Raw genomic sequence first — 22,621 nt, forward strand, 5'->3', positions numbered from 1 at the left:
ATTAATAAATCTTGGGTAGTAAGAATTGAACAAAAGTATTTCAAAGCAGAGTGTAATGAAGCTTTACTAGTTTAATCATCAATCTCGGTTGCAATTAGTGTTTCAATTATATACTGGTTCTAATTAAAATTAACATCGTTGTTAGTATTATTACGTAAGAACATATTGTACGTACAGTTAATTTATTTTGGAATGTTGTTAATTTTAATCGAGGGGGAAGAATTGATACTTAAACTTGCACAAGTTTAATCGATATTTTAACTGTTGGCGAACTGTAGTCTCGAACTGATCAGCAATTGTTGATGTAGGAGCTAATGAAAACATTACAGAGTTAACCTTTAGAGCTTATCAATATTGATCAATAGCTCAAAGGTTATAAGCAATTTCTCGATTACTCTAATTCGGAGTGGACTTTTACTTTATGAAACAATCTAAAAATCTAAAAAATAAGGCGCAGAAAATATAAATAAATTGTAGAAAATTTTATTCGGTTGTTAATTGTATTCAGTAATTAAATCACATATTGTTTAACGTTAGAACTACTGTAGGTTTCAATTTACAGTAATTGAAATTGTAAAAATACATCTATAGGGAATTTATTTAATAAATTGAATTCTTTAGATATATACGTTACGATAAAAATAGCTGCATATTTTAATAAATAATTTTCTTGTTATTTTTATAAAGTAATATAACGCTGTTACTTGGATTGTAAAAATACATTTATAGAGAACTTATTTAATAAATTGAATTCTGTAGATACATATATTACGATAAAAAAAACTGCATATTTTAATAAATAATTTTCTTGTTATTTTTATAAAGTAACATGAAATAGTTATTTTTATTGATTCGTCGATCTAGCGTTAATGAATTGTATAATAAGAGATCGGTATAATGCATCTGATGCGGAGAAATAAAAATGCTGCACACGCCTTTACTGGCATTTCTCTTGCGCAAAAATAAAATGAGAATGTCATTTGATGGGCGTACACGATTTACCGTGATCTCCCGCAAAAGGTCAGCAGTGTGCAGAGGGTGCAAACCCCCAATGACCCTTGAAATGACTGCTCGTGAACGTCGCAGAGTATGTTGACATAGAGTACGTGATCCACAGCGATAAACAGTGATCTCTCGGACCCGAGTTTAGTCTAGAAAGCTGCAGCAAAATCCATATCGCATATTTACTTATTTTGATCGTATTATTCATACTTTTCGAACCATGATATGAATTTATATCTATCGAGTATTAGAAAAGAAAAATACTATCGAATAAAGTTATTCACCATATTCGCATGCACATTATATCACATTATACGTACTTGTTTATCTCCGTCGTTATTTCAGCATTCCTCGAAATGCATTTATTTGATATCCTCGCACATTATTTTATTTCATTCGAATTCTCACGTATTATTTAAAAGGTATTTATTTTTAATCGACGTTGGTCCCCATATTTTTATTGGACTTAACATAAATAGCCGATATTTTAAAAATATAAATCCCTTTGTGGAAGATGATAAAATAAATTTCCTTATTTTAAGAATCTATCGTAATAAAAATCACTCTGAATAAATTCGATATTTTTATTTCTCGGTCGGTTTAACGTTACAATAACTTCTGGAAAATTAGAATTTAGATGGAACGTCGCCACGAACCCAAAATGAACCCAAATTCTCCAAAATTAATTATTAACATTATGTGAACGATAGATGATTCCACGTGAGAACACTGTAGAATAAAACGTTTCTACAAATCGCTTAGTTTTCGAGAAAATCGATTTTAAGTACTCGCTGAATGCGCGTGCCGCGTCACAGGGCTCATGCTAACGCGTCTGTTCATTACATGCCGCTTCTACTTACGACCAGCATGAATGCGCGTGCATCCAGGGACGTTTTCAGACCAGTTTTTCCGAATTCTCGAGAAAATGAAGGGACGACATTTTATTCTACATTTTCGGCTGAGTTCCTCAGCATCCATTTGTTTTCCAATTAATTAACACATAGGCTGTATAAATTCTATGAAATTGCATAAGGATGCTTGATTGAATAAGGAAGCTTGAAGAGCTTATCCTAATGCAGACAAATAAACGCAGCGCGAAATTAGCAACATGCGCAAAGTAGCTCGTTTTAGTCGAACACAATATATTCAGTGTGGAAATGAATTCGTTCACAATTAATTAGTTCAAACTGTTTTGAACTCAAATTTTGTAAATGTATACAAAATAACGGAGATAATTTTTCTCGGAGACTTGAACACGCTTTGTTATCAATTAATTTGTGCACCTAATAAACATTACTATTTTTAATTGTTTTATTGAAGGAGAGAGATGCAGCGATATGATATTATCTGTGAACACAGTAGGTTCGAAATTAATGGTAAAGTACGAAATAAATTGATTTAAGTGATCACACTGATCACTTCCTACCCGAAATTGTAGGTAGGATGGTAAGCCAATTAATGCCACAATTGGATCGAGTGGAACAGTAAAATTAAGTAATTAGTTCTCGAATAATAATAGATAGTTGACTCTGATCAGTGTGTACTCATTAGAATAATTTTCGCATTAATGAAAGTGAATGATGAAATTAAGAGAAATTAGAGAATTAATAATTAGAAAATTAGAGAATTAATAATTACAGAAGTTCATTACATTATAGTATACAGTGGATATTTATATAAAATGCGATTTTTAAAATTTAGATAAAATTAATTTTGTTTTCTATAGTAATTAGATTACATCCTGAAAATAATATAAAAAACAATCAAATTCGTTGAAAATTGTTGTTGCATTCTTTTATGATTCGTCAGCCACAAATACATAAAAATTGGCAGAATGCTTATAAAAATTTTTTTCAAATATTTGAGCATCTTGTTTATGCACAAAAAAATAGTCCAGTTTCTCCCACTTTTTTGTAAATTACATTGTCATCGTGGAAAATTCGTGGCCTGAATTCGACGAGAAACAGAGCGAACGTCTTCGTTTGCGAATTCGACTCGCAGGAAGTCTGAATCTCGTATCGCTTGTAGAAATAAAATTTTCATGTTTCATTGGGCCAGGTTTTAAGAGGTGGTCGCCATTACAGGAGATATCCTTCCCCCTCTCGCCGTTTGATTACGTTCATCAATCACCCGGTGGTCGAGAACTATTTTCCGTGGACTTTTTACAGCAACCTTTAAAAACTTGTGGTGGATAAAATATCCCGTTCAGTTTACACAAGTTTGCGTTCAACTTTTTTTTTTCCCCTCCAGACAAGTTTGATGATAATTTATGGGACGAAACTTTATTTCGGAAGCGGAAGAAAAAGTTCCCCCGGAGAGCGGATGCAAAAAAAAAATGATTAATATTATGGGGGATGTTAACTGAAATAGTTCGTGTAAATTTTTAGACGAATTGAAATTAATTCCGCGGATTAATTGACTGCTACTCCGTCGTATAATTATTGAATATTTCATGGGATAATATGCGATAGGTTTGATGTGCCGGTAAATTTGCCGTTGATATATCTTCATTTGATTTCGGCTGGCAAAGAAAACATTAAATAATTGATAGATATTAATCGCTTTCGACGAAGTTTGACCAAACCAGATCAATATTTAAAGGTTACTCAACTTTCGAGACCGTAATATTTTAATCGGGGGAAACAAGATTTTAGATATAGTTATAAACAAATTCGAAACTTTCATTTCTCGAATAAACTTTTGTTTCATATTAGGGACATCAAGAAGTACTATTTCATTTAATATTTTTGACCAGAGACTCAATTTTTACTCATTAAAAATTTTTGCAATTTTATATTATTTGTTTATCTTATGATAATGTAATTTAAATATGTTTTTAATCTTTCACATAGACAGTAGAAAAAACGTTTCTGGGTATTTTATTCGAGTCTTTGTTATTTGCTAGAACAAGTGAAAGGAATGTTCCATTTCCTGTACAAATTAAATTGAACATTGTCAGTGATATATTAAATAAAGTGAATATATCATTTGCTTTGTTGGATAAAACGAATATTTTTACTTGTTGCACTAAATAAAATGAACATTTTTAGTGCTGTATTAAATAAAATTTGCTATATTGAATAAAATAAATATTTTCATGGCTACACTAAAAGAGTAAACAGTGCTATATTGAATAAAATAAATATTTTCATGGCTACACTAAAAGAGTAAACAGTGTTATACTAAATAAAATAAATATTTTTATTTAGTATACTGAATAAAATAAACACTTTCAGTGGTATGGTAAATGAAATGAACATTTTCATTGCTACACTCAATAAAGTGGACATCATATTTTCCGCACTCTGTAAAATGAATATTTTATTTACATTGAATCTGAGTAAAGAGTGTTTGTCTCTGAATTACGCGCAAAACGAAATGATGCCTTGAAACAGTGTTTGGTTGCGTAGATCCGTGGCATTTCGTTTGAATTTGTTTCAGCAGCGACTTTATATCGTTGATGCTCGAAAGTGTTAAGACAATGAAAGTTCTGTAGACATTAACTGGGCTCGAAACGGCGAAAGTCGGAGACAAAGAGAATTCTCCATTCAATTACTTTTCCCACGGGCGCCTCGGCGGTGCTTTATTAAACCATCAACCGAATGAAGACACTGCATTGTAGCATCGACAGCCACGAGAGCACAACACGAAATGCAATTATACCGCGACTTTTCTGTGTTTCAGTTGGCGCGCGTCGCGGACCTCGCACCGCTGCCATGAACAATATTGAAAACACACAGAGAGAAAGAGAGAGAGAGCGAGAGAGAGAGAGAGAGAGAGAGAGAGAGAGAGAGAGAGTTGGTTAGCTCCTACGGCAAAACAAAAACTCGTCTAAGTAGTTGGTCAACTGAGAATTTTCCATTCAGAGAGACGCTGCCGGCGTGATATTTTCCGGTATATTGCTGAGGAAAAAACTTTTGCAACGCGCGCGCACGCTTTAAGTGAAAAACATGCTTGCGACCATTAGCTTCGTGAAAAGTGGTGTAAAAGAAATAATTAAAATCGCGAAACAAAAATACACGTTTCGAGATTCCAAGGAAGTAGTTGCGCAAAAGAATTATTCTTTAATCTTCACGCGTTTTCGCCACACATTTTCATTCGATTCGTTGTCTTTTAAAACTCAATTTCTAGAAAATCGTATTTCAAAATTTAATTGTTAAATATTTACTGTTCGTAGGGAGGTTGTTGCAAGATTGAGTATTGTGTTGGAAAGTATGATTCTTCTTCTTTGTAATTCCATTCCGTGTATTAATTAATAAAATGCGCGACCGAACTTCACTTTCTGGGACCAAAAATTGTGAACTTTTGTTTAAGTATAATCCCGTAAAGGATGACGAGAAAATGCCAAAAATCGAAGTTTCAAGGCGAGGAATTCACTGGTTTAAAACTTACGCGTGTCTACTGATAAGTAGATTGCAGATTTTGTGCATTTATGGCAGAAATGGACAAGTGCAAAACAGTATAAACATTAAAATAATTATGAATTGGAATTCTTTCGAAAAATAAGGTTAAATTTGTCAAAGACAGTGGCATAGGTGTCGCGACAGTGTTACATTGTAAAAGTTGGAACAAGGTAAAGTTGAAGAAGGGGTGGAAGAGAGAGAGTGAGAGAGAGAGAGAGAGAGAGAAGAGAGATCGTTGAAACGTAGCCGCAGAATAGAACAACGATGGAATTGGAGAACAAGGTTACGTAAACCCGGCGCGATAATGTCGCGGGCGGACAGGAAAATCATGGTCGTGGCTTAGTAAGCTATTGTTTGAATTCCTGTCGGCGCTCTGTGGCCGAGGATGGCAACGAGAATGGCAGAACGCCAGGCCGAGTCAAATACCCTTGTCCTATCCTATGCAAGCCTTCTTCGACCGATATTGTATTGAAGCGTGGGAGGATTTATGGTTAGCCGACGGCTTATTATTCGGTTAGGCTAATGCTTCGTCGTGTAAACCGAACGGAATTACTCGTCTCGAGTGCTCGGCTAAAAAATACAGAGAAACACTGAAACTACGGAAAGCTTTGCGAACCCCATTGACTTCGTGACCGCCATGATGGATCGCACCCAATCACTCTTCGTCGCCGCCGAATTCAACAATAGCTGCTCGACTCGACAGTTTTCATTGTCACCCGGACTCTGCAGACTTCGATACGTTTCTATTTTATTTTTATGAAGCACAAACTGAAACTTGTTAACAATCAAAGAACACCAATCCTACGAAATCTGGAACTTGCAATTGTGTTACTCTTTTGCTTTCATAAGGGAGTCAAAAGTGGTCCCAAATCAAATTGAATTTGCAATAGACCATTCGATAGCCTATCCAAAGAAAATACTGTGTGCCAATTTTCAACCCTGTATACGGGGTAGTAATGGGGTGACAAAGGAAATCAGATTTTTCTGTAATTTCTCTTACCCTTTTCAATTGAAAATTCTGAAAAAAATCAGGCATATTTTAGCCATTAGAATGCACATCTATGATTTTTTTCAGATTTTTCAATTGAAGAGGATAAGAGAAATTACGGAAAAACCTGATTTTATTCGTTACCCCATTACTACCCCCCTTGTCGACATATGGGGATGAAAATTGGCACAAAGTACTTTCTTTGGATAAGCTATCGAATGACCTATTGCAAATTCAATTTTGTTTCGGTGCACTTTTGACCTCCTTACCCGGCTACTTTGTCGTTCTGTAACCCGCGGACTCCTGCGAGTTCTAGGCCTATGCCGGAGTCATTTCTGACCCACATCGATATTTCACTACAGTTTTATTTCATCGTATGATAAGATGTACATATTGATCTTTTAAACGATCATAATTTTATGCAAAAAAAAATATTCCAGAACTGTCCAAAGTGTCGTGGTCACTTTGTTTTCATCGATTTATGTACCCAGCGCTATTCGCGTGGGCGAAATCGCGCGGAACGTGGACGATCATTGTCAGTGGGAGCAACGCGACAAAATGGGAAACGAAATGGAAGAGAAAATACCGGCGGCGGGGTCGATGCAATCGTTTACAGTTGCAAGACGCCGCGGTACGGAGGCGTCTTGGCAAGCCGAGTCATTAAGTGGTTCGGCCGCGCGTACAGGCGCACCAAGTAGTACGAACACACGTTTTGTCGCACGTGTTGGCAACGCTTTGGCCCCGGCATTCACGTGCTTCGCCGCGGAACATTCGCATTCTAATTTAATAGAAGCGGCACCCGGCAAAGTGACACTTTGTGACTCAGGCCTGCTCCCTATCCACCGAATATTTATTGTTACACAATGTTCGTTACATAATTGCGCGGCGCGACGTGTACGCCGTGCAGCTTCTTTTCTAGCAAAACCTTTCGCTTGATGGATGCGTCTCTTTGTTTGGGCCGTGAGCGACACGCATTGGCCAAAAGTGAACAAAATTTCTTCTTTGTTTTAAAAATATGGATAAGAAAGAAAACATTACAAAATCAAAAGAACAATAGTTCGATTAAAGTAAAAATTTCAGAACGATTTTTAAAAATTGTTTGGCCCGACCATTGTCTGCGTTTCTGCAAATCGGTTTTGGTGGAAACGTTCGTCGAATTTCCCGAAACATCGACGTCCTCGTGGTTCCCCGCAGCGTTTCCGGGCCAGGAACTTCATGCGTGTTTTAACGTGTTTCAGATGCATCGAAATCCCACACATCAAACGGGAAAAGTGATCTATCCGTTGCGAAATAATCCACGCGTAATTTGGGTCAAACAAGTTTCAGAAATACGACCCGACCACGTTTTCATTTACCTGGCCACATTAATTTTTAGTAATAATCGTTCCGCGAGTAAGAGAAACGCCATTATTTCGAAAAGAAAGGAATACCATAAATGAAATACAATTTGTTTACCGCGTCCTTCCATTATCGTGGTTCTTTTGTCAACGATATCGTTCATTGACGGTAACAATTGCGTACGAATATTGCGAAATATATTGTGACCCGCGAAGTCCATTTTACTGCGAGTAGAAACATCCAGCGGTGGACAGGCATATTCACAAACCGTTCGCTCGACAAATTTTCAAATTTAATTTCTCCGAAAACGAACCTTGCGCGTGAAAAAAATTCATTCGGAACGCTCGTTGCAGTTTTATTCGCGAAATTGCTGAATTCTATTGCGTCGGTACGCGAATCCTGTCGTGTATTGTCTAAGTGCAATGTTATCTTGAAACTATGAATATTTGCTATGTGGGTTAACTTGAATTATACATTCTCTTTGATATCTGTATTTTAATTACTGTTCGAACTCTATATCTCCGAGTGTTACAGAAAAGTTAGTAAACAGTATGCATACTCGCTTACAACATGTTATTCGTGCCAAAGGTGGACCTACTAAATATTAAAGCTTTAAAAGTTACGTGTTCGAATACTTTTGTGGCATCAGCAAAGTTTATGTTTCTGAGAAATAATTCATAACTATTGTATACATATTTCGATTCACTTGAAATTTGACCTGTATAATCTAGAGAGTCTATTTATAATGTCAATAATATTTCTGTAAGTATTGTATAATATACTGATTATAATAAATAAAGTATTTCATGGTAAGTGTTCAAATACTTTCGTGAGTCACTGTATTTTACTGGTGACACAGATTTTTGTAGATAGACGCGTCAAGGACTTGTGCAGGTCAACTTTTAAAGTGGAACCGTACATTTTGTATGCTTTTTATTCTCCAGAAAATTAATTTTCTTGCGGCTCTATGTTTTATAAAGAGGTGGGAAAAATTTGCAAACAATTTGCAGAGGCACGATACTTTCGCAGCACACTGTACACGCGCGCATCTCGCTCAATCGACCGATAATGCGATTTCCTCTTACATAATGACCGCAGCTTATCGTATCATTGACGTTTGCCTTGATGAAGATCTTGGCCGTGGCGATCGCGAAAATCCGTTTACACGGCCGCGAAAGAATCGATATCGCGAACAGGGTCCCGCGATTTATGACGATTAATACCTCCCCTCTACTATAAAACGTAGGGGAAAGTGCGTGATGCGGAAGCTAATCCTTATAAGCTAATTTAATAATCATCAGTTTTTAAGACGTTTTCAACCGCCATTTATTTCAACAGCTTACTCGTACCGATCTCGCACACCCCTACCTTTTATACCATTTTCGCTCTGAGTATTGCTATCGAAACGTTTTGATATCAAACTAAACAAAACATAAATATTTGCGCAAGTTATTATTGCATGTCGTTTCACGTCAGCGACACGTGAACGATGTGGTCGACCACTTCGAACTTTCAATTTCAGACGGAGAACGAATTCGCGGCGCGAAATGAAAGTTTTAAAACGGAATCTTGCCAATTTTTGCGAATCGAGGGTTCGTGTGCGTTCTTTGCGGTAGAACGTGCGATTATCTTGATTAAAAAAGAATGAAATCGCTGGCCCCGAAAAATTCGCACACGGAATCCTGTATTCGGCCAATTTTTTCGCGGTTTTAATCCTGGAAGAATTTTCTCCAATTTTCTGAGTGCCCTTTTATTCGATCTTTTTGCACAGAATAATAATTTCATTGTTTTCCTGATTTCAACAACGTCTCTTTTCTTTGTTTCTTTCGAATTTATAGCACAAGTGAATATTACGAATAAATGACATCAAAAGAAATCTTTATTTTCGAAAATTATATTTTATATTATATTTTAGAAACATGTTTATTTCTCCCGAAGATCTGCAGTTTAATTATTAATGAATTCCTTTTTTGATAAACTCGAGGAGATCAGTAATGGATTAAACTGGTTCCGAATTAACAGGGGCAGATGTAAAATTAATTCGGTTGTCAATGAAAACAGAAATCCAGTAGAACGATGGACACAATTGGGTCAAACTGCTTGCGTGCTGCAACTGTTTGGGAAAACGTATCGAAAATTAATTTAATGTTGCACGGTGACAGGATAAAATCGCACACTCCGCACGATGAGAACTTGACGAGTAAAAGTAACGACTGCCATTTCGCTCGCACAAAATTGATATTTCGTCGTGAACGTGACTCGCAGGAGGAACAACAATGTTTACATCTCTGCTGTTTTAATTGACGAACACATTTATATAATTGGAAACAACGTTATCATCTACCCTTTGCATTCCAAGTTCCAATTTTAGCCTCCAGAAGTACAGTCAAACCTGTTTTTGTGCGGTAGATAGGGACCGCATAAAAGAAACCGCACAAAAAAATATTCAGATACTTCATAAATAGCTGTAACAAATAAATTTTTGCAACATAGTAAAGAAAAATTTTTTATGCGGTGGAGAGGGATCGGATAAAAAAAGTCTCACTTAGAAAATATGTCAAAGATTTACGAAATAGCGAGAAAGTGCTTTCCAAACAAAATAAATAATTAAATTACACATGGAACATTTAAAAAAATTTAGTTTCTCATTTTAAACATGGAGAAATGTTCAAAATGCACATAATTCAATACTACTCATCATAGTCCAAAACGCGCATCTTCTTGTGATGAGAACATTACAAGGGTGTTATAATGCTAAACACCGTTGGCATTCATATACCGCATAAAAAGAAATCGCACAAAAACAGGTTTCACTGTATCTTCTGATCTAGAATAATTTAATGAAATATGGATGTTTTTGTTTTATTCATTATATTCATTTTCAAAAATTCACATTTGCTCCTGCTAAAATTACGTTGTTAGAAATATATTCAACACAGATTTAGTACTGTAAAAATGGTTTTGGGTTATGGTGTGATAATTTTTTTTTTTTTATATGAAATATATTGAATTTAGAAAGAAATGCTCAGTTGTTACAACACAGAAATAATGGAAACATGATTGCAAACTGCGAATTGATCGCGAATTTTCTTTTGAATTTTTACATTTTCAAAGAGTTGTTTCGGTACCTTGTTAATTTTAGCAGGGCTCGTGTGCGTTTTTTGCGGTGAAACGTGCGATTATCATGATTAAAAAAGAATTAAATTGCTTGTCCCGAGAAATTAGTATGCGAAATCCTTTATTCGGCCACTGTTTCCACGATTAAAATCGTGGAAGAATTATTTTGATTGTCTTTTTATCTAATCCGTTTCTTATTCAATCCTTTTACACATAATTTTATCATTTTTCTGATTTCGTTGTTTTATAACTTTTCGTTTCTTTGGTTAAACTTCTCCTTCTGGGACCAAAAATTTGTAACTTTTTTTTACTCAATCCTGCAGATCTTGACGAGAAAATGCCAAAAATCAAAGTTTCAAGGCGAAGAATTCACTGGTTCAAAAGTTACGCGTGTGTAAAGATGAGCGGCTTTGTGTTTTTCACAGATAAAATTCTTCAATTACAGTCTTCAGTTTCAGTATTTTGCATTTTCATATTTTTCGCATTTTCAACAGGAAAATTGATATCGCGCAATACAGTAAGGAGCAAAACTGATTACACACTATTTGAAACAGCATAACTTTTTTCAAATTAGTCCAAATAACTTTACTGTTTTTGAGAAGTTAGAAGGATTAGTTTATTAGATAAATTTTTAAAAAATTTGAATTGTTCGGAATCGTGAAAGAAATAGTAAAAGTTGGTTTTTTCAGCTTTTTATCTGAGCCTGTATTGAAAATTTAAAGTTGACGGTTAAAAGTGGAAAAATTGCCATTGTTCACGATTTTCGACTTAAAATCGCGCTTTTAATCGTTTATAATTCGTAAACGAAGTAACCAATATCGGTGAAATTTTCAGCATGGATATAATTCATTCGAGCGAATCAAACACATTCTTTAAATTTTCAATAAAGGCTCAGATAAAAATCTGAAAAAACCAACTTTTACTATTTCTTTCACGATTCCGAACAATTCAAATTTTTGACAAAAATTTTTTACATCTCGTCTAATAAACTAATCCCTCTAACTTCTCAAAAACACTAAAGTTATTTGGACTAATTTGAAAAAAGTTATGCTGTTTCAAATAGTGTGTAATCAGTTTTGCTCCTTACTGTATACGTGCCAGAGAGCTTGATATACTTTCTTCGTGGAAAGGGAAAACCTGTATCGAAGGGAACATGGCGTCGATTGTTTCGCACACGTGTCGTGAGTCCGGCCAAAAGCGCGATACGTTCGAAACAGCCTCGGATCTCCCTTTCCTCGTCTCATCTGCCACCGGGAAAAGAAATACGAAATCCCCACCCCCACCCCCACCCCCTCCCTTCCTCCTCCTCCTCATCTCTTTCTGCCCACATAAAATGAAAACTCACCGTCTGCCACCATCTGTCGCGACTGTTCATGGATAAATTGGGTCAATCGGTTTCCGATCCTAATCCCACCTGCGACGCATCATGCTTATTTATCGTGCCAAGTCGGGGCGAGCCGCAGAAAATGACGAGCTTCGAAATAAACAAAAACTGATCTCGTGTCACCCGTTTGACGAGATGCAGTGAAAATGGCTGGCTCTATTGTACTGTCACATTTAGTTTTCATACAGTGAGCAAATCGTTGGGCCCGGTTACGCAAATTGACGCGTTTACATTAAAACAATCAATTTAAAAAAAAGTTCCATCTACACCGAATATTTTTCTTTTTATGAAATATTCATGTTGGCAAATTGAATTTTCTCAATACACATTTGGCAGCATTGCAGGAAATATTGTCTGTCATGGTGAAAATGTATTTTTTACACTGGGACTCTAATTTGTTTTCTATATTTTTTACTTATTTATTGATAAATGTAGATATTAAATATTATTTTATAGAGTATCTAGCAATTTACTAAATATTGTTTTTATTATGAGAAATTTTTGAAATATTACTCTGTAAATATAACTCAAATTTTGAATAATGTTTCCGGGGGGTCGTAACAATGTGTGCAGTAGTCTAGTCTAGTATGCGAACGGCAACTGTTATGTGATAACACGACACCTTCCGACAGTGGTCCTTGGCGTTTGCTCGAATTGAAGGCTTCAGCTTTTTCAAGGAGCATCTCACTGTAACTAGCGCTGTTCACTGTAGTGTCCCTGGTGATGATGAGATCTTAAGGGGCAGTCGCAACATTTTTTTCTGAGGGCATAAAGAACCTTACGAGACGATGAACCAAGCTAGAAACTAGGCGACCTTGCTGGAAAACGATATTATTACAACTAGTCTTACAACAAAGTTTATTGCCATGAAGTTCTCATGACAGTAAAGTTTACTGTAGCAAAGTTTTTACCTACTACAATAAAGCATAGTACAGTAAACTTTATCTCACAATAAAGTTTACATAATATAGTAATATAGTTTACATATCATATATGTTAATATATTTTTCAGTAATTAAATTTGTATTTCTATAAAGTTTGTATTAAACAGTAAATTTTGCAGTAATGAAATTTATATTTCTATAAAATTTGTATTACAATAAATTTTGCAGTAATGAAATTTGTATTTCTATATTTGTATTACAGTAAATTTTGCAGTAATGAAATTTGTATTTCTATAAAGTTTGTATTAAACAGTCAATTTTGCAGTACTGAAATTTGTATTTCTATAAAGTTTGTATTATACAGTAAATTTTGCAGTAACGAAATTTGTATTGCAGTTAAATTTGTTGTAACAAAGGTGGCACTGAAGTTTGCTGTAACGAAGTTTCCGAATAATCATTGATTTACTTTGTCATTTGAATTTAAAAATGTGTAGAGTACGCATGCGTACACGCATCCGTGCGCGTCAGTACGTAGAATTTTTCGAATCTTCATCCGAAATGGAGGTTCACGAGCGCTGACCCGCCATATTGGATTCTTCGGGTGTTAAGTTCCTGACGTGCATAATGCAATAAAATGAGAGGGTCACAGTTTTGACCTTGCACTTCCTTTTTTACAGAGGCTAAAAAGCTTAAGGGCCGTCCGCTGTTTTTTGTTGCTGCTGGCTGCGATAACGAGCACAAGTGCAATGAAATGCAACCGGCACATAGACGGGACCACCATGCCGCGGTCGAACGCCGAAGGGAAATATCATCTCTTCCTCACGTTGTTCAACCGAACGGAAACAATTTTTTCCTACATGCCCAATACCCGATACAGCGGTGAGTTTACTATTGTTTTGCATTCTAATTTATCTCCCTGCAGTTCGGTCCAATGCACTCCCTAACGCTGCATCCGACTTGTTCGATTTAATACCGAACTAAAACTACGTTTGTAGACAGACTAGAAATGTATGAGTGTCGATAGCGTTCTTAAACAAATCAAGTACAATTTAGCAATTTTATTTAAAGTTTAAAAAAGCTTCAATATTTTAACATAAATTTGTAGTCTGCAGTAGGTGTACAGTGGATCTAAAAAAATCTAAACACTACATTTTCCAATTTCTGAAAAATTGTCGATATTTAAATAATTTAGTAACAAGGATTCGATGCAGTTAAACGAATAAAATTATTCCTCAATTCCTAGGGAAAAATGTGTTTAAATATTTCTAAAAATGAAAAAAGCCAAAAGTAAAATTATTACATTTAATTCCTGTTGAATTTAATTTTCAGAAAACTGCCATCTCGGTTCCCGGATTTAAGATTAGACCGTTTCAACATGTTCACGACCGCCCGTAGGAATTAACAAAAATTGTAATGGCTGTGCAGCGCGGTGGTAAATCACTGTGAACAAATTCGGAAGTTTAAATTTAGCGCGCGCCGTTTGATTTGGGCTGAGTTTCGCGGCGGGGAATATATTAAAAAACTTCGGTCCCCGCGTGGCGTGGTTCGATCCGAGAATGATTAAATGCCGTCCACGAGGCATATTAGAAAAATTAATTCGCGCCAGATTTGACAAACGATAGCCGGTACTAATGAACTTTGCTCGGGAAGAAGTTGCGCGAACTTGATCCAAGTTCTGTTGAAACTTTTAATTCTCTTCGGGCCGACTTTGAATAGTTAGATGGATTCGCACCCGAGCTTACAAATTGCTTGTTTGTTTGATGTCTACGATGAAGGAGATTGTGCAGCTGCACTGTTGCCGACTGTTAATTAATTGCAGGAATTACGGAAACGGAAATGTACTTTGCCAAACGTGACTATAGATTTTATTCGAGCACCATTATGGCGTACATCGTTACGCAAATATCGCCATTAACAAGCTGTCCTCTCCGAACACCGTGTTTCTTATTGTTAACTCGTTAACAAACGTCGCAATCGTTATATTTCATTCCCAAATAACAGTCCCTAATTATCTTATTAATTACATTTATAAATTCTTTTGTTTTTATCGATTCTATTACTTTCATAAATCCTAAATTAATTTTTAAAAATTCTAAATTTCTTATTCGTACAAACTCCAAATTGGTCATTTCTATAAATTCTAAATTGGTTATTTTTACAAATTCTAAATTTCTTGGTTTTATCAAGTATTTTATGAAATATTAAATTATGCAGTCGTAAATTCTTCGAATGCCTAAATAAATTCACCTGTTCCAGAAATTCCAGTTAAACAGCTCTGTTATTACGGCTACATAATTATTGTTTAACGAGCTATCGATTTTCTCGGCGGATATTTATAATTCATCCGAATATGCGATATAATTAATGCTGCTTAATACGCTTCGCTCATTGAATACTTGTTTATGAATCATATTACCGGATAAATATTGAAGTCTCGCACTGTAACAAGTATAATTCCTGACGAGGTTCGAACTATCTCGACGGGGAACGTGTCTGTCAATCCGCGGCCGTAAATAATTCAACCGAGCGCCGAGGACCATATTTTACACTTTAACGCTATCTGGATTCACGGCTGCAATTCCTGGCGTTCGCGCAGAGTCACATTATCGATATATCTCGCAAGCGGACGTCGTTGAACTCTGAATAGGCCCCGGCGAAGAATAGGCTTCTTTCAGGGATAATGACGGCAATTATTGAAACAACCGACGATTCCCATGCATATTACCATTTTCGCGCGAGATATGGTTCAATTCTGGCCATTTTTAACGGGCCGCCATTTGTCCCGAGCACTCCAAGTCTTCAAAGCGTAGCCCGGCCTTTTCAGCGAAAAAATCTTTGTTCGCGAACCAAACTGGAAAATCGCTGGCTAATTTCTTCATTTCATATCGAGGACACTCGAGATTTTGTATTTGTGAAGAATGTTTAAACAGAATCGTCCATTCGTGTGTATTGTTTCTTTCCAATTATAATGGCGAACATTCAACAACTTTTCGGTCAGATCTCGAATAGGTGCTGGAAGATGGATTTTCTTCTTCTTCCTCCATTTTCTTCTCTTGTTCTTCCCCAATTTTCTTCTCTTGGTCTTCCCCAATTTTCTTCTCTTGGTCTTCCCCAATTTTCTTCTCTTGTTCTTCCTCAATTTTCTTCTCTTATTCTTCCTCAATTTTTACAATTCAAAGCAACTTTTTAGGTCTTTAAAATGCGAAAAATATTGAAAATTGGTATAATTATAATGGCTAAATTCAACAAAGGGTTCTTTTAAGTCAAATTTCTAACAGGAACTAGAATATGGATTTTCTTTTTCTTCATTTTGTTCTCTCGTTCTTCCTCTATTTTTCCAATCCAAAGTACTTTTTTCAGGTCCTTATACCACGAAGAGTATTGCAAATCGGTGTAATAAAAGAACAAGCTTTCTAACCTCGTACGACTTTTGTTGCTGTTTTATTAAATTTTCAACTCTTGTTGTCTGAACTTCATGTATAGTAAGTTGTTGACTCTTTACAATCAATTAAACTGCCAAAATAATCTCTATCACTTTCAGTGCATTTACCCCATGTTGTAAATAATTATAAGATGTCTAAATAATTATAAATAATTATAGAATAATTGGATTTAAAATACAATTACTACTGATTGATCCAATTAATTTGCACACGTAATAATTTAGTAACCCCCAGCCCCTTTGGTACACCTAATAAAGGGAGTCCCAAAATGACCTGACATTTTAAATTGCGCGCCATTAATCTTTAACAAATTGGAATCAGGAAGTATTGAGGTTTAGTCATAGAGAATTACACGATCGAGCAACGCATAGAAATTGTGAAAATTTACTGCGACGATTGTGAAGAATTTGCAGAGATGGTTGGAAAAGTCCGTTTAAAAAAAAAGTCCGCCGCGGCGATGTGAATTGGCCACCAAGATCTTGCGATTTGACGCCATTGGACTTTTTTCTATGGGGTTTTCTGAAAGGAAAAGCATTCCGGAGCTCAAGGAAGCAATTCGACGCAACATTACTGAAATTAGTCCGCAATTATGTCAAACTGTTATCGAAAATTTCGTCAAAAGAGTGAACGTTTGCAAACAGGGACGTGTCGGCCATTTATCAGATATTGAGTTCCACGCATAACCTCCATGTTTGTACGTTGTTTTAAAATAAAAATTATTAATAAATTAAATGTCATTTTGAGACACCCTTTACAAAATCGTGAGCATTATGCGCGCGTGACGCTTTCGGGGAACTTGTTAAATATTTGCCGTCAGAGCCACCCGACAGTCCCGGCCGCTTCATAAACGACAAATTAATCGTGCTTGTCGATAGCTGCACAATTTCCGAAACGATTTGAAATTCTATTAAGAAAGTATCTTTCCCCTCATCGATATTCCCGGTTATGTACTCGCGCGCACCTTGAATTGCAAAGTACCCCGCGAAACCGAACACCTTCGACTTCGACGTCCACGGAATCGAACGGGGAAACGAAAGACTGTTCGATAACGAAGAATTCATTGTTCCGCTGCCGGAAAGTCTATTATCTGCTGTGATTTTATCACCTCTTCAGCGTGGACGCGGGGGTTGCACAGCAACGTAAAACTGTGTTCGAAGTTTGGACTCGCACCGACATTTCACTATTACAGTTTTATTCCGATGTAAGACGATGCCTCGGGACCGGCTTTCGCCGTATTTCGGATGAAGCGGAAGAACTGGCGATTTTCTTATTTCGATATAAAAAGCGTCGTCAAAGTTGTGCTAATTCAGTTACGTTGTAATTCAATTGCACAATTGAATTACATTGTATTTCAATTATATAGTAATTCAACTACGTTGTAACTGAATTACATAATTCAAACCTTCCAATTAATTCAATTACTAATTTAATCAATTACTAATCAATTCAATTACTAATCAATTCAATTACTAATTTTAATCAGATGTGTAATTGAAATACAGTATAATTCAAAGACAGCTCTCCGATTATGTATAGCCCAGAACTTTGAAGAATTTCCTCGTCCTTGTTCGTAATACGTCAAAATGATCCTATTATTGGGGAGGGTTAATTGTTATTTACTTATGTTCAACTATTATGTCAGTACTCAAATTTTTTCACGACATTAACATTGTTCCCCATGCAACAAGTAGTCTCGTGCGCAAATAAATTTATAATTAACCGAGAAATTCATAGGAATTTTATTATTTCTGAAGAGGGAAATTCAACAAACTTTAGAAACGAAGGATATTGACATGAGAGTCAACACTAGATTTACGGGACCCATCAAAATGACGGGTAATTCTTTAATTACCATTATCAGTAATTCTTTAATTTACAATTATTGCGATTGTAAAAATGCATTTACAGGAAATTTATTTAACACATTTATTCCTTGGAACATATATTATGGTAAAAGCTGCTAAAAATCTGGTTGAATATATTCCTGATAATTTTATACAATAATCCGAACTGGCCACTGGTTAAATAGAACAATTATGTTATTTAAATGTAATGTATTAAACATATTATCGTTGAATTGTATTAAATGAATTGTTTAAACGGGGTAGTATTTCAGTACATGTGAACAGAATTCAATTAATTACGTTAACTAATTAAAAAGATCAAACTGATCATAATGATTACTCCTCCAATTTCTCTGCACCTTTCAGCCCCAATAAAATTAATTTTCGTCGATACGGTTGCGATGAAAATGAATTTCAGAACCTGATGAATAATAATCGATTTGGTTGCAGGAATGCAATTTTTGAAATCAGGACTCACCCGATTTTCGTACCAAGGTCTCCGATTATACCGGGGAACGTAGAAACGAACAGTGTTTAGGGGAACCGAGAGTAACGTGGTTTCCCTTTATATTTCTGTGACATGAGCAACGGCGCACGGTGCGTAGCGTTGCACTCGGTGCATTCGTTGAACTGCATCCGCGACGAGTTCTCACCTGGCCGTCGGCCAGCGTGTTACGTAACGCATTAATTCACCGACTCCGTCTACATTTGCATGAGTTAGCGACCCCATGGGATCCACGAGAGAGAGAGAGAGAGAGAGAGAGAGAGAGAGAGAGAGAGAGAGAGAGAGAGAGAGATAGATAGATAGATAGATAGATAGATAGAGAGAGAGAGAGAGAGAGAGAGAGAGAGAGAGAGAGAGAGAGAGAGAGAGAGAGAGAGAGAGAAGAGCCCTCGGCCCCGCTTAGCTTTCGATAATTCCACTCACTCGAATCGAACCCGAAAATCTTTTAAATGGCCGCCGAGGAAAAGCGTGACCAGAAGAAACCGAGAAGAGATGCCGAAAGGTTTCTGTAATGTTTCTTAGGACTTTATCCATTGGAAGCCTATAAATAACATTCTCGATCACGCTCGCGCTGCTGCTGTATCGGGAAGAAGCTTAGTAATTCTCCTTTAATTAAGCATCCCAAAGGAAATTAAATTAGGTTACTCCCGATGACTTTCTGGCTCGTGTAATTGCTGCCGCCCCGGAAAAGTTTAATGACTAGACACTTGGCTGCCGCTGATCAATATTTAGAAAAAGATGATTTTGCGGTTTGCAGATACTTGTTGTCAGCTTTGGACGCGGTTCGTCGGTTTTATTAGTCGCCTAACATGTCTTTCGATTATTCCCTGACGAAGTGTAAAGCTACTCGATTAAATCAACCACTATTATATACATTTGCAATTAGCCGTAACTAGACTGGCCGATCTTTACGCAAAATAAAAATTATCTTCATTAATTTATCAATTTGATGAAGTTGAGAATTATAATATTGATATCCTCAACACATAGAGAGAAGCAAAAATTACTATTCTACATTATTTTGTAAAAATAACAAGAATTTATCTATCGTAATTTTTAGCTAATTTTTATACAGTGATTTCTCTATATATGTCGCCAAGGCCTGGATGATAAATGTCGCGGAATTATCCCCACTACCGCGGGGTATACCCCGTGAGGGGCCGCGAAGCTCGAGAGACCTCGGTAAACATAACACGGCTCGGGTATGTGTCCTGAACGATACATGACGCTGGCAAGATCGGTGTTGTTGACATATATCGAGAATTCACTCTATTCCCAAAGAAATAAATTTGTTGAATATTTTCTCATGGATGTATCTTTACAGTCTCGGTAATTGTAAATTAAAAATATTAGCACCCGTCATTTTGACGGGTCCCGTAAACCTAGTGTTAAATAAAAATAATTGTAATGTTCCCGAACGAAGGGTGGAAGTTCTATGGTGTACTTTTTGGCGGAAAGTTCCGCGCGACGTTGTTCGAACGTATGATGGAAATTCTCTAACGTTTTTAGATGAGTAAGAACAATTTCTATCGCGCGGGCACGCGCGCTTTGATGTGCAGCGTGTTTTTGTAACAAGCCGCGGCAGTCTTGAGGAGGAGAACTTTTTAATCTTCTTTTGTCGCTCGAAAGTGCTTATTGTTAGTTTGCGACGCAGCCGGAAGAAGTCCAATGGAACAGGGACGGTGGAAATTGTGGTTTATGATCATCCCTCAAATCCAGACCCGGCGCAAAAAAAAAAGAGTAATGAATGGTGAGAGGACGTTGGCGCAAACTGAATTCAGCTTTTTTTTTCTTCTCCCCCGCGGCAATTAAAACCCACCCATTCTTCACGATGCCCGGCCATTAAAAATAAAACGTCCGGCGCAGTGTTGCTTAATAGTTTTATTCACGGACACGTTCCGCCGCCGTGGTATTCGATATTCAAACACGCATTGTTTATCGACGAGACCGGTTGAAAAATTGTTTTCTTCGTAAATAAATAAATCGTGCGTTGGCGCGTCGTCGTCGGTGACTTTGATCGAACGCTGCGCGACTTTATCGGCTAACGAAATTGCAAAGCGAAGGAATATTTTCTGATAATAAATAATGATAAATAATTTATTTCTTCAGTTTCTCGGCCGTGAAAAGGGACTCGGTTTACACTAACTTTTTCCTGAAGTCAAATGTTCATACTATACGTAATTCCTTTAACGTTTACGGACCACTGCAAGTGACTACAGTGTCTTCTCGATAGATGTCAACGACACGGGTCTTGTCAGCGACATATATCGTCCAGGAGACGATATTCTATGGTCCAAAGACTCTCGAGCTTCGTGACCCCTCACGGGATATGCCCCGCGGTAGTGGGGATAGTTCTGCGACTTTTATCAGTCAGGTATATGCGACATATATCGAGAAAAGATAATCAGTATACAGTCAATTTTCCTGGGGTCATGAGAGGCCCCGAAGTACCATTGCGGGAATAATTAATCCTCCGTGGGCAACCTAGGTCATTTATGTCCGGAGTGAAATTTCACTCCTGAATTTCTTTCGTTCCACCATTTATTTTTTCCCATTAATTATTTAAACATTTGACGTGTTCCGACGATTACATGTTAAAACGGAGACTTCAACACGTATTCCAAATTGTTTTTAGATTGTTTGAAAACCTAAAACATTAATGTAAAGTCCGATCGATTTTTCTTGTCACGTTCGCCATAAACAATTCTAGCATAAATCTGGACGAGGACGCGTTTAAGCGTCGCAGACATTGATATTCGGAACTGCGTCAGTATACTGACTCATAACCTCCCACGATAATTCCCATAACCCTGAATTAGAAGAATTAATTGTGAAAAACGGGTGGGGGAGGGGGGAGAGGAAGGGGAACAGCAAGTTAACTAAAGCCTTCATCGGGGTATCGCGTTTCCCACGCCACTGCGTGTAAAAATGGAAGGAAAGTAGTATGCAGCCTTGTTGATTGTCCCAACTGCGTATCAACAAATCTTATCGAAACGGATTAAGAAAAGAGTATTTCATATCACACTATTTACGTCGTCGGATGAGAATGAGTTTAAGTATCCTTTCCAGAAAAAGTCATGGAACTGAAGATAATGCTTAACAACTCCGCCATTTTGTAATTTTAAGCAATCAAAAAAATATGAAAAGAGAGCTAAGATGTTGCTAAATATTTCCAACAAATATCTTGGTATTTTATCAAATTATTATGATTGAAAAAAAATTAGATTAACCCCCTTAAGAGAATTGTTGTTAAGTCGAAATTTAGTTTAACACGAGTTTAGTGATTTTACTGTAACTATTGGCGACAGCCTTGGCAAATTGTATTAAAATCTCGTGCGAATGAAAAATTAAATAGAAATGTGAAATTAACTGCAAATGCAAAATATGAAAGTATGAGGTTGACAGTTCGATTGTCCAAAAAGCGGCAGACATTGCTTATTAAAAAAAAAACCGAGTCGAATCCCGTTAAGCTGAAAATCGATTCAATAATGCTCGCAATCGATGGCAATGTCTCGAGAATTTAGTTGTCACGCTGTTTGATCGCCACTCCGTTTATGTCTTTAGAAACCCTTCGAACGTAAATCACGGAGATTTGTTGTCTGCACGAACAGAGGTTTAATAGAAATCGCTATAGTACTTGCTTTCCATTTTTTTTCTCACTTTCATTCGTGCATTATCAAGTTTACATTAAAAAGTAATGAATTTTTAAAATG

General features: G+C 36.5%; 1 protein-coding gene across 6 annotated transcripts in view; it reads left to right on the top strand.

The window, feature by feature from the left end:
* LOC143354068 (spondin-1) overlaps positions 1 to 22,621 on the top strand; it is a 46,224-nt gene that overhangs the window by 2,703 nt on the left and 20,900 nt on the right. For all 6 annotated transcript variants that reach the window (XM_076787800.1, XM_076787803.1, XM_076787799.1 and 3 more), the window contains exon 3: positions 13,794 to 13,995. In XM_076787800.1, coding sequence (XP_076643915.1) covers positions 13,794 to 13,995 — 202 coding nt within the window. The remainder of the gene's footprint in view (positions 1 to 13,793; positions 13,996 to 22,621) is intronic.

The sequence above is a fragment of the Halictus rubicundus genome, chromosome 5 (assembly GCF_050948215.1).
Source record: "Halictus rubicundus isolate RS-2024b chromosome 5, iyHalRubi1_principal, whole genome shotgun sequence".
In the NCBI taxonomy this organism is placed as follows: domain Eukaryota; kingdom Metazoa; phylum Arthropoda; class Insecta; order Hymenoptera; family Halictidae; genus Halictus; species Halictus rubicundus.